Source organism: Falco punctatus (assembly GCF_963210335.1).
Source record: "Falco punctatus genome assembly, chromosome: 6".
Taxonomy (NCBI): Eukaryota; Metazoa; Chordata; class Aves; order Falconiformes; family Falconidae; genus Falco; species Falco punctatus.
The window spans coordinates 68747471-68759806 of NC_137585.1; the positions used below are offsets into that span (position 1 = coordinate 68747471).

Consider the following 12336-nt stretch of genomic DNA (forward strand, 5'->3'; position numbering starts at 1 on the left):
GATAGTCTTTTGTCCAGCCAGGAGCTATGGATCTGAGGCAAAAATTGTACAGTCTTTGTTTTGTCTGGAGTCAGATTGGATTATCATAATGGCTTTAAAATCTATGAATCTGTCATATTTGATTTTAAGTGAAGGAATCAAAAGACTCCCTTAATGTAGGTATGCACATTCAGACCAGAGTTGAGTGAATAATTCAATAATTTATTTGATGAGCACAAACATAAGAACATGAGCACTGTTTTATTGGGACATACCAAAGATTCATCTGTTCCAGGATTGCTCCTCCGATGACAAAGGCTTTTGTCTTACATCCAGCACCTGCTAATTCCATTAGGAGCCCCATTTCTCATCTGCGCTGTGAAATAATTCTTTATATTTCCTATTCCCATACTCCATCCTTCTCATGATTTTGTAGAGCGCTACCATATCTCCTCTGTCATCTCTTTTCTTCGTAAATGTGATCTCTCTTTTCATGGAGAAGCTCTCTGGTCCTGCTTGCTTTTCTTCTCTCCACTTTCCCAAGTTTGGTTATACTTTTGGCCAAAGGACTTTCTTCAGGACTCCTTTCTGTAAAGGTCGTCAAGGTGGGGTTTGTCCGTAAGAACACAGGAATGGACATTTCTGTTCCTCACACCCTGAAGTGTGCCCTTAGCAGCATCACACCCTAGAATTGCTTCCTTCCTTGCATTGGCTGAAGGAGGTGAGGGTGGCAGCTCTCATATGGGTGCTTATTCTATAGACTTGCAAGACTGGGTGAGATGAACTTTGCCAAAAAGGTGCGTGTGTACCATGGGTGTTTAGGGGGATAAATTATTTTCTCCTTTGCACTCAGTTTTCTCCTAAACCTTCTGCTTGGTTTTTTTTTATGCCACAGAGCATGTCAGGGAACTGTCCTTGATAACTCCAACATTTATTTCCTGATTTTTATAGATATTGTATAACCTAAAATTCTGCATGCCACATAAAATGGGGCTTTACTTGTGTGTATTTTAGTTTCTTGCAGATCTCTTAAGGAATACTTCATTATAAGCCATAAGAATTTTGTGGTTTTCTTTATCAATTCTCTGCAAGTTTTTTCCCTTTCTATAAAGTTGAAGAGCACATTAATATCTTCTTAAATGTATATATAGTTGTTGTAACAGTTTGATAGAAGAAGATACCTATATAATTTAGAGTTGAGTTGGTCTGTTTCGTTTCACTATTTAGTTCCCCATGTGTTGCTCCTACCAAGTGCTTGTCAGGTTGATTTTTGCAACAGCGTATCTTCACCAGTGGACTGCATTTCTCTTTTTTGGTTCACAATAAATTTTCCTTGGTTCTGTTTGTCCAGGGCAGAGGGATAACTCAAAGCTGTGCATTCTGTAGAAAAGCTTTAAAAAAAATATGTATAATTTATGTGAGATACAGGTGATACAAGGAGCTTCAGAGCTCTTTTTTCACTGGGGTGAGTATTACTCAGTATTATCTTAATATTGGCTATTTCCATGATGACATCTGCCTTCAAACTTACTTGTGAGAAAGCATATGGAAATCAGGCTCAGAAAAGAAATATACACACAAAAGCATATTTCTATTAAGTGTTACTCACAGAAAAGCTGAGCTGTTTAAGCTGTAGCTGAGAATAACTTTATTTTTCTGTGGTCCTTTTTGATATTTAGGACAATTCTTAGTGCTGAATTAATCCTATATTTCATAATTGTTTACTATACATTGCGTAATTTATTGTATCTGTTTTCAGTTACCTTGGTTCTCATTATTTTTAGGTCTGTTCTTCCTAGTTAATGCTGGCAGAACATAGAGGTTGGTTTCCATTGGAAAACAAGTCAAAAGGAAAACAAACCCAACCTGTTAGTGCTGAAACATGATCTGCTTTTAAATTGCTGTCAGGTGAGGAATCTCCTCCAGATTTTAACCATCCACTCATTTTATGGAGAGCTGGAGGAGTAAGACAGCAGTTAGGAAATACATTGTTCCAGCCCTCAGATACTGGAAAACGTGTTTTGTGTGTTGGTTTTCCTACAGAGCTCTACTCTTCTGTTTTCTAGAAGCAAAGTGAGAAAGGTTGAGGCAACAAAATCACATATATAAATATACACACACATACACAATAAGCAAGAGTGATTGGGCTGTTTTACGGACATCTCACGTGAGGAAATGAATAAATCAGGGAGTAATTGCTTCTTTAGAATTAAACTTTCAAGTTATTTAGTGCCTAATTTTAATGACTTTTTTTGAATGCTGGTGTTTTTTCAGAGTGAAACATGTGGTGAATCCATTGTATTTGTGGACTCACACACGGTGACATCAAACCATTGACTGACACGGGCACAGGTGAAAGTCACCATTGCTGAGCTTCAGCTTTCCCTTTTCATTTAATGCAAAGCCGTGAAGAAAAACAAGCTGAATAGCCAACATATATATCATAGAATCATAGAACCATAGAATATTTAGGGTTGGAAGGGACCTTTAAAGCTCATCTAGCCCAAGCCCCCTGCAATAAGCAGGGACATCAACTAGACCAGGTTGCTCAGAGCCCCGTGCAACCTGGCCTTGAATGTTTCCAGGGATGGGGCATCTACCACCTCTCTGGGCAACCTCTGCCGGTGCCTCACCACTCTCCTTAGGACTTTTTTAAATGGCAAGGAGCACACTTGACTGTGATCAAGCTGCTAATACTAGATGATTCCTTAGCTCCTGTGGAGGTGCCAATCAAACTATAAATTCTCAGACGAGTAGAAAAAAGATGTGCCCATCTTCTGCCCATCATGGTGTTTCTAGGCCTCAGCAGAGCACTAGAGATGTGAAACTTTTCTACAGAATTCCTTAGGATTTGTTTATGTGGTGGGGTTATTAGTGCAGGTTGCTTTACTGCAGGTATGCACCTTATAAAATGTGATGGCAGCACTGGGGGAGTGTTGCTGTAGCTGGCAGGTCCTAGGTCTACTCTGCACACCACTGCCTGGGGGGACAAGCATAGACGGAGGCAAGTGGGCTGCTGGCATTTGAAGGGCTGTCATAAACTGTCAGTCACTAAGGTTTAGCTACAAGAGACTTAAAAACCTGATGTCCTTTGTCATTTCGTTGCTATTAGAGCTGTCACACTTTTTACAGCTGATGGAACCAGGGGAAATTTTTAATACAGTGTTGGATATTTGAATATGCAATAAAATTTTGAATAAAACAAGACAGCAACAACCTCAAAAAATCATGGACCTCAAAAGACCTCTGCGGTAAGGAATCTGTGAAGGAAAAGTATTGTCTCCAAAGATTTTAACTGCCAAACTACATTACATCCCTGAGCTGAGCTATCCAGAGACTTAATAGTCTTGTCCCAATGGAAACAGAAGTCTGTTCTCCAAAGCACAACCTCACTACAGCTGCTCAGCAAATGTCATATGAAACTCTTAACTACAGGGAGAAAAACAGTTTTAGTTTGCCTCTTTTGGTTCTGAGAGATGACCACATCATTTTTGCCCAAACCTTTTGAAAACAACCCCTCAAGATGGGAGGCAGCCCTCTGGTGCAACAACCATCGCGGTGGTGATGAAGGGCTGAGGAACCATCACACCTCCCCAGAATAAATCCCACAGCAACGTTGCATTGAACAGCACTATCAAAGGAGAGAGTGCTACCACCCAGCCTTTCCTCTCTACCCTGTGCACAACACCTGTATTCTAGAAAAATAAGCCAAAAGTAATCCTGCGTCCTTTCTTTGGTGACCTTGGAGCATATGTTTATGCTACCATAAGATTTTAAGCTGGGTGATTTAAAGCTACAATAACAACAGAAGTCCTTGCCCTGTGCAGGATATATATTTTATGATATGCTGCAAATGAGAAGCAGGTCCAGTTTTCTGAGATGTATACTGAATAAGGCAAGTCACTGTAGGACATACAGAATATCTATAGCAGTATCTGTCCCTGTCTGATTAACACCTTAGGTTATGAGCACAAAGAGAATTTTATTCACATATTTATATTTGCAATAAGTTAGACTGAATAATCATACTGTTCCTTTCTGGGTCTAAAATCTGTTAATCTGTATGTTCTTTTTTATTTTATGTGTTACATTGTTTGAACAATGAGACAAGGGCAGCCAGTTTCTCTTTCCTTTTGAGCAGTGGGCTGGCCAGGTTTGCTTTCTGGTTCTCATGCATTTTCACAATGCAGAGGAAGTTTTAAACCAAACAGAAAAGGCCTCCATTAAAAACAAAATAAATTTAAAAAATGGAAATGTTTGTATTAATAAGAATTATTTCATTAGAGAAAAGTAATAGTCAAAGCCAGAACTTCCCAGGCATGGTCCCTTCAGTCTTTCTTATCTCACCTCACACTTCCAGCTTCATGCTCCAGCCCGGAGTGATGTGCTTTTTCTGATTTATATTGTAGGAAACCGCTAGTGTGTAACTTCTGATCAGTACGCCATTCACAGCTGTAGGGTAATGTGCACATTTAACTTATTTTTCATACTGTCCTGGGATGCCTCCTGCTCCAAATTTCTGAAATCAGCCACGTTTTCATCAGGCATCCCTAATCTGCAGGTTTAAACAGTATTAGCGAGTCCCTAGGGACATCTCTGCCTTTCCATGCTGGTTCTTCTAACCCAACATGGTGGTGCTTTGATGACTTGTCCGATGGAGGTCAGTTCATGACTTGAACTGAAGTGAAGCATCAGGTGAACTTCACAGGCTTCTGGAGGGAAAAGCCTACAAACTCTGAACAGCTTTGATGAGATTCTTTGTGTAATTCTACCACTGCTGAGTTTATCGTAAGACTTTTGATAAAAAGCAATTAAACCGTCAAACAGTAAACAATCCAGAGCGATTCCAGCCTGTATTCCAAAAGAGACAGAAAAGGAAAAGATCAATGTTGTACCAAATAGCAAAAGTCAAAGCAATGTTATTTTTAATTATGATCATAAAATCAAAGTGTTATTTTTCAAACTCCTAAAACAAACAGAAAGGTTCCTACACTTGATAATAGTGGGGGATGCAGGGTGAATAAATGAGAGGATGTATCTGTACACACAGATGGTACCAGCAAGAGAAAGAAAGGGTAACATGAACACATTAATATCAATATATGACTACCATTTTTTTAAATTCCACCATTTATTTATTATTTTATTCATGTATTTATTTACCTGAAGGCTGACATATGTAGGGATGTCCCCCACCATGCAGCCCCGCTGCAGTGGTGGTCTGGTAGGTACCTGGTAGACAGACCTGCAACACGTGGGTGTAGGTTTCACACCGCTGGCAAAAACACCTGAAATAGAGAGAGTTTGGCTCTTGGTTTTTGTTTATGAGTTTAGGGGCCTTAAATTATGAGGGGGTTTTTGTTTGGTACTCATCTTTAACTGAAGTGTTTCTTTGAAACTTTGCGCATTCTCCTTTCCTGATGGCACTGCAAAGGAATTGGTCAGGAAAAGGTTGATCATGTCATTTCTCCTTAGCTGCAGCATGAGCTGTTTTCTTTTTGTCTGTCAGTTTGGTTCTTGCCTGGTGAACTTGATGGTGAAATGGGTTAATATAAAGTAAAGGTGTAATACTAATACTGAAATGTTTTCCCCGAGTTTCGTCTGTATTAGATGCTGAAAAAAATATAGAAACTGTGTAGCGACAAGGACTGACATCAACCCTTGAACAGAGCCTTCATAATTATTAGAACAGTTAGTGTGACCTCTCCTTTGTCTATAATGAGGGTTGCGAGGCCTTTCAGGGTCCTTTTTTACCATCTCTGCAGGGTGTTCAGCCAACAGTGTGCACACACAGAGCCCAAATGACAAGGTGGTTCATCCATGTACACAAAACCACTGGCATTTTCACAGTTTTTCAAAACCTGTCCTAAACTGAGACACTCCACGTGGCAGCCTGTGCTGGAAGTTTGGCTCTACATTTAAACACCAAATTGGGAAAAAGCAAGAGGCAAAATCCCTAGATCCATCAGGAAAATAAATTATTAACAATGTAACAAAGGACACCAGTTCTAGTTTTAACATCTGTCTCTGTTTCCTTGTTCATCTTCAGTAGAGCTGGGAAAACTTTCTATAGCTGACCCCAGACCAGAGAACCCTAGAGGTATGTTGCAAACTCCAGCACCAGGCTACATCCTCTGAAAGTTTTGCATCAGTATCTGAAGACTCCTTCATGAAACACTAGATCCAGAAGCTTTTCTGTCAAGAAACCCTGGAACCAGAATGCAGTCTGTGTTTCCCCATCGGAACTGCTGATGATGTCTCTTTTTTGATGTGGTCAAGTTGTGTCCTACTGCCCCTCTTCAAACCAGGGTTTGATGCCAATGCGTCTTTCTTGCATCAACAATGGTGTGGCCGGCAGGGCCGGGGCAGTGCCCGTCCCCCTGTGCTGGGCACCGGTGCGGCCGCCCCTCGGGGCCTGGGCTCAGGGTCGGGCCCCTCAGGGCAGGGGGGACGCAGAGGGGCTGGAGCGTGTCCAGAGCCGGGCAGGGGCTGGGGCAGGGGCTGGGGCAGGGGCTGGGGGGAGCGGCGGGGGGAGCTGGGGGGGTCAGCCTGGAGAGGGGGGGCTCAGGGGCACCTGGTGGCTCCCTACAGCTGCCTGGCAGGGGCTGTAGGCAGGGGGGGTCGGTCTCTGCTCCCAGGGAACAAGCGCCAGGACACGGGGAACCGGCCTCACGTTGTGCCGGGGGAGGTTTAGGTGGGTGTGAGGGGAAATTCCTTCATGGAAAGGGTGGCCGAGCCCTGGCACAGGCTGCCCGGGGAGGGGGTGGCCTCACCATCCCTGGGGGTGTTTAAAAAACATGTAGATGTGGCACTTGGGGACATGGTTTAGTGCTGGGGTAGTGGTTGGTCTTGTTGTTTTCCAACCTAAATGCTTCTGTGATTCTTAGCAGGGTAGGGCTTGTGGAAGAGGACATTGCTACATATCCTGGCTGTTTCATTTGGTGAAGACAGAGTTTCTGTCTTTCTCTGTTTCCATCAATAAGAAAATGAAAACAATGTTTATTCTGGCCTTCCTTATGTTGATAGTGATATGTACTAAAGGCACATAGCCTCAGATAAAAGATGTAGTAGAAAAGTATTTGTATTTATGACTGATTTGGTTTTTTTTTTCATTCTAAACTAAATGAATCTTCTGGACATTGTTTTGAAATTGTTTCCTGTATTCCTGGAGCCAGGTGAGGCATGTGCTGGGGTGTCCGTGTGCGATGTGGGCACCCAGCTCAGCTCCTTCTCCAGGTGCTGGGCTTTCCCCATGCTGCTCAGGGAACGAGGGGAGAGCCGCTATTCAGTGGCCAAGCAAGGACCAAGGGATGGAGCCACACATGCCTTGCAGGTGGTCCCAGCAGGCATCCGTGGAGAAGATGCAGCTGCAGCTGTTTTGCTGGGTTTTGCCCAGCTCTGAGTCCCCAGGGAAGGGCTAATGCTACTCTGGATCGCAGCATGACACTTGAGCTGTTCCCAGGGTTAAACACTTTCCAAGTAACTGCACTTGGCTACTCCTTTTGACTTTTTTGTTGCTGAGAACTGAGATTGAAATCAGCAGGGGGAAAAAAGGTTCCTTGTGATGTTGTTTGGGACAGTGTGTCCAGCTCCATGAGCCAGTGCCAGCTGCAAGACAGGAGCAGTCCTCTTCCACTAATGAGAAATCCCTCAATCCCTCCTACTCTCTCCTTCTGCTCAGAGAATTTTGTCTTAAATTTCTTGAAGACAAAGATGTAATTCTGTTCTTACTGCCTGCAGTTTCAACCCTGCCTCCTGTGCACAGCTCAGAATTGCCATAGGGAGTGCAAAGCTGCCATTAAAATAAATAAATAAATAAATCCCAGAATAATAAAGACTGGAACAAACAAATTGCAGTAGTGCTGTGTGAGTGCCCAGGTCTGTTCAAAGCAGGATGCCAAGCCCTGTCTCAGCAGGGTGGAGGGGGTTGGGTCCAGACTGGCCTTAGACAACAGGCCACATCTCCACCATGGGTTTTGAGCTCAAATGTTCTCCCACAGCTGCCCTTGCTGGTTTGCTGCTGAACAGCATTGACTTATGCAGTCCTTGGGCACCATACAGGGAGCAGCATTCCCAATGACATTACGCTTGAGTTAACCCTATTTTGGAGGATAAAAGCCATATGGACATAAGCTCCATATGGAAAGTAGCCATGGCCTTGGGTGCTGAGTTGCAGAGCATCCATGGGGGATTAACCCCAGCCATGTCTCTTGCCCACAGCAGAGAGACTCTATAGGTGCGTGCAAACATGTGATGCAAATCCCATGTACCGTAACACAGAGTCACCACACAAATAAATAGGAGCACGGGTCCCTCAGTTCTCTACGCATACCTGGGTTCCTGTTGACACTGAATAAGCAAGTGGCTGCAAACTTACCGGCTGTTCCTCCCGAGTCCTTGGATTAAGCTCTGGTTTGCAATGCATCGTTTAAGAGGTTGCAAATATTTTCCGTGTGTTGAAATAAAATTATAAACAGATTGAGCCTGGGTACAGTAGATCCACTGGACTAAATTTTACTAAGAAAAGCTTTCGATTAAAGAATGAGGCTTAAAGAGGATGGGGAGTGAGCCGACATGGAGAGAAATTTTGATATTTTAATGAAATTTTTTTGTGGAAGTATACTCTGCAAACATCGGAGAGAGTCTTTGTGCAGGAAAGCACGTGATGTAAATCAGTATCTACTAAAGCAGTCTATCTCTTGAATATAACAAAAGTAACTGTATGAAACTGCAGAACAGCACACACTGCATTTTCATGGAGAAATGTGCTGTATTCAGTCATATTAATTAGTGCGTGGGCTCAATTTTCAGTGCAATCAATCCACAGGGGAAAAAAAAAAAAAAAGCCTGCAGGGGAAATATAAAAAGACAGTCAGCTAATAGAGCCAGATTCAATAAAACTGTATCTGCCTTCAATGAATGGTGAGGCAGACATGTGCCCGTTGTCCCTTGGCAAGGCATGCTGTGGGTCGGGCACAAGGTCTAGGGCCGAGAGGGGCTTGGAGCAACACCCTGTGTATATATACATGTGTCTATATACATAGATATATATCTGTATATGAGAAATACAACTCCTATTGCAAGGGGGTTTTAATTCAAGTTTTTCTGTGCAATGTTCAGGGTGTCACCTCGGCACAGGTTGTTGTGTGATGGCAGTTCTGCCGGTGCACCCGCTACCTGCCTTGCCTCCTTCTCTGCTGTGCCATGAGTCACAGGCTCTCCAGTTCAGTACAGTACCAGGGGCTTTCCCTTGCCCCACTGTCAGCCCAACACTGCTGCTCCAGCCTCTCTCCGCCGGCAGCAAGCCTCAGAGCTGCTGGTATGGCCAGGGCTCTCCTGGGTGGACCTCAGACCCTGGGTGAACTTCACCTTTACTGCAGAGTTTCAGTTTAATGCCAGTATTTTAGCAAGCGATTTGGTTTGTTTGCCTAGCACTTGATAGGAGTATTATCTGGTTGGTACTTTTTTCTGCCAGGGTTGCTTCTCATTTTTGAAGTTGAATGCGTTCATTTTCAGCAATAGCCTTCTCTCCCGTTCAGGCTCCGAACTTCCCTGGGAAGTGACTTCATGGCATTATTCAAGCTGATTATTGCTTGGAGTGGCTGAATTACCTAATGTTCATATAATGGCAAGCTCCCAGTCCATATGTAGTTAATGACTGTAATAATTTATTATTTTCCCTTTATTAGGTTTGTTTTTAAAGAAAGTTTATTGTGCTATTTATGATATGCTAAGTGGTGCAACTTGCTGAAAAAACATATCACATACATTTTGTTTTTTAATAGGTTTACCTTGTTAAAATGGAAATCTTTTATTTACCCTAGTAGAGCAGTTTTTTGCTGACAGTTTTATTATTTCAATTACTCAGATATTTCATTCCTCTTTTGTTTCCTCAGATACTCCTCCAGGGAGTTTTAATGTGTCCATTCTTTATGTAAGATAGGGTTCAGAACGTGTTATTTCTAGCAGGGCAGATGAAAGTGCAACATCACAGACATTAAATAGTGGGATATCAAGATTTTATTATCTTTCCTCTTTGAGTTGTGGAATCCTTTCCCCATCTGTGTCATCTGGTGATTAATTGCACTGATAATCTGCACTCCCTCATCAATAACTGTCTGGTACCAATGCCAGGCAGAGGCCGTGCTCTGCCTAAAGAGTTTGTGGCTGCTGATAAATGAATATACTTATACAAGTAAAGCGGGGTGGGGCGTGGAGGGGCTCTGAGAGCATTTAAACTTGCCAGAGACGTGGAGTCCTTTAATAAATTAACACTCTATGGGTACTGGCAGCAACTAGCATAGAACGGGATCATTCCTCCAGGGCAAAACCCAAGCCTTGGTCAGTGGAGTGAAGAGGGAACCCCAAAGGGTCATACTAGTAGGGTCCTTACAGCCTCGGCGGGCCAGCACCAGCGGGAAGGGCAGACCATATCCGCCTATATGAAGTTCACTGGGGTGGAAACCAGCAGCTGCTCCCCTGGCTCTTGCTGGGCTAGAGCTGTGATTACCCTCTGCAAGTGCTAGTGAGTCTTTGACCACACACTGATGTGCAATGGATTTTATTTTCCATTATATCATTACCAGTCCTTGGACTATGAGAAAACCAAACCCAAATGCTTCCTAGGACAGTGGAGGACCCCCTCAGAGCTCCAGACAGATGTGTGCTCAGACTACCTGTGGCTAGTGCAATGGTCTTGACCGTCCATTAGCAAGGTAGAAAGCCCATTACAAAGCATATCCTCACACTTCTGCATCCCATCATGTTTTCCAGGGTGTCTGGTGGAGAGCTTTTTGATCGCATCGTCGAGAAAGGGTTCTACACTGAGAAAGATGCCAGCACCCTGATCCGGCAGGTCCTGGATGCTGTCTACTACCTGCACCGAATGGGCATCGTGCACAGGGACCTCAAGGTACAACCGCAGCCCGACTCAGTCCTCTGGGCAGTGTTAATGAAGGCTGCATAATTACGTGAGTCCAGCCTCCCCTGGGAGCCAGCCCTCTTACGGTTTCAGTAAGGTTTTACCATAAGAGGGATGCTCTGAAGTCTTCCCATGTAATTGGCTTTAATGAGGACTTTGCATCCGTGCTGTTACAATGGGAGTTTCACACTTACGATGTGGGGAAAAAGTCATTCATTAAGACCTGGAATGTTACATTAAGGCAGGAAACTCATCTCAGCTGGAATGTCAGTGTCTACTGCTGTAAAGTATCTCAAAGATTTGCTGTGCTATATTTACTTTTACTTAATAATAATTAGTAACAGTAAATGGTGGGGGAAGGTTGAATGATTTCCTATCCTAGTATGTGGACCAGTGTTTTTGGAGACACTTAGCACTAAGGATTCTTTTAAGGAACATTGTGTGCCAATGTGATTTTTAGATAATTTTCCTTGCAGCTGTACCGTGTTATCACATCAAAACCTCAGCTTTTCTGCTAAAAAAATAACCACCCCAAAACATTATTTCTGTATTGTTTCCTTCCAATATCCATGATTAACTGTCATTAAGATAAGTAGAAAGGCTTGGATTTCATAACACACAGCTAAACCTCCACATCTTTAGTATCTTAAATGATAAATTATCAGAAGACATTAGAAAAAGACACAAATGTCAAAAGAAAGCAGTGGGTTCAGTTCCTGAGCTAGTTAATTCTACCAAAGTTTACTGCCAGAAATGAAGAAAGTAAAAGAAGTAAAACCTCTGGTTGTGTTTTGGAGAGATGTTCCAGACAGGAGTTTCCCTGGATGTTGATGCCATGGCCTTGCATTGTCCCTATATAAAGAGACCAGAATTTGGCTAAATGGGCCATATTATGTAAAGGCATAATGAACATTAATATAGCCAAGATGCAAAAAGAAGAGGGTTTTTTTCTTTTTTTTTATTCTTAAATACATTTTTTGATTAAATGTATTATTAAATTAATTGTAATTTTAATACAATCTGATATTAAACTGCATGTTTGCAATTTTTGGCAACTCCCCTTAGTGAAGGTTGTAGTGACCTTGCTGCTATGCCTTAAGATGGGTGAAAAATTGTGGTTATGAAAGATACTAATTATTTGCTTTTAATCTCCTCCAAAATTAGCGCTGGTATGAAATGCTGTGTGGTGTAAAATAATAAATGACAGGCTTGTTCCCAAAGTGTGATGCAGCGGGCCAAATAGAGCTGGTGTAACCACCAGCACCAGAGTTCTCCAAGGTGGAGCAGTGCCCAAGACAGGCGGATACAACCTTATTTCATGACAACCTCAACACAACCATTTCCTTCTGCTGCTCTTTGGCTCCAGATGTGAATCTTTTAGCTATGTGTGGGCCCTCCCCATGGGATTGCAAGCTTTTCCACACTTTACTGCTGCA

At 42.8% G+C, this 12336-nt stretch overlaps 1 protein-coding gene across 3 annotated transcripts in view; it reads left to right on the forward strand.

Annotated features, from left to right (window-relative positions):
• CAMK1D (calcium/calmodulin dependent protein kinase ID) overlaps positions 1 to 12336 on the forward strand; it is a 230448-nt gene that overhangs the window by 171544 nt on the left and 46568 nt on the right. For all 3 annotated transcript variants that reach the window (XM_080391726.1, XM_080391727.1, XM_080391725.1), the window contains exon 4: positions 10753 to 10891. In XM_080391726.1, coding sequence (XP_080247852.1) covers positions 10753 to 10891 — 139 coding nt within the window. The remainder of the gene's footprint in view (positions 1 to 10752; positions 10892 to 12336) is intronic.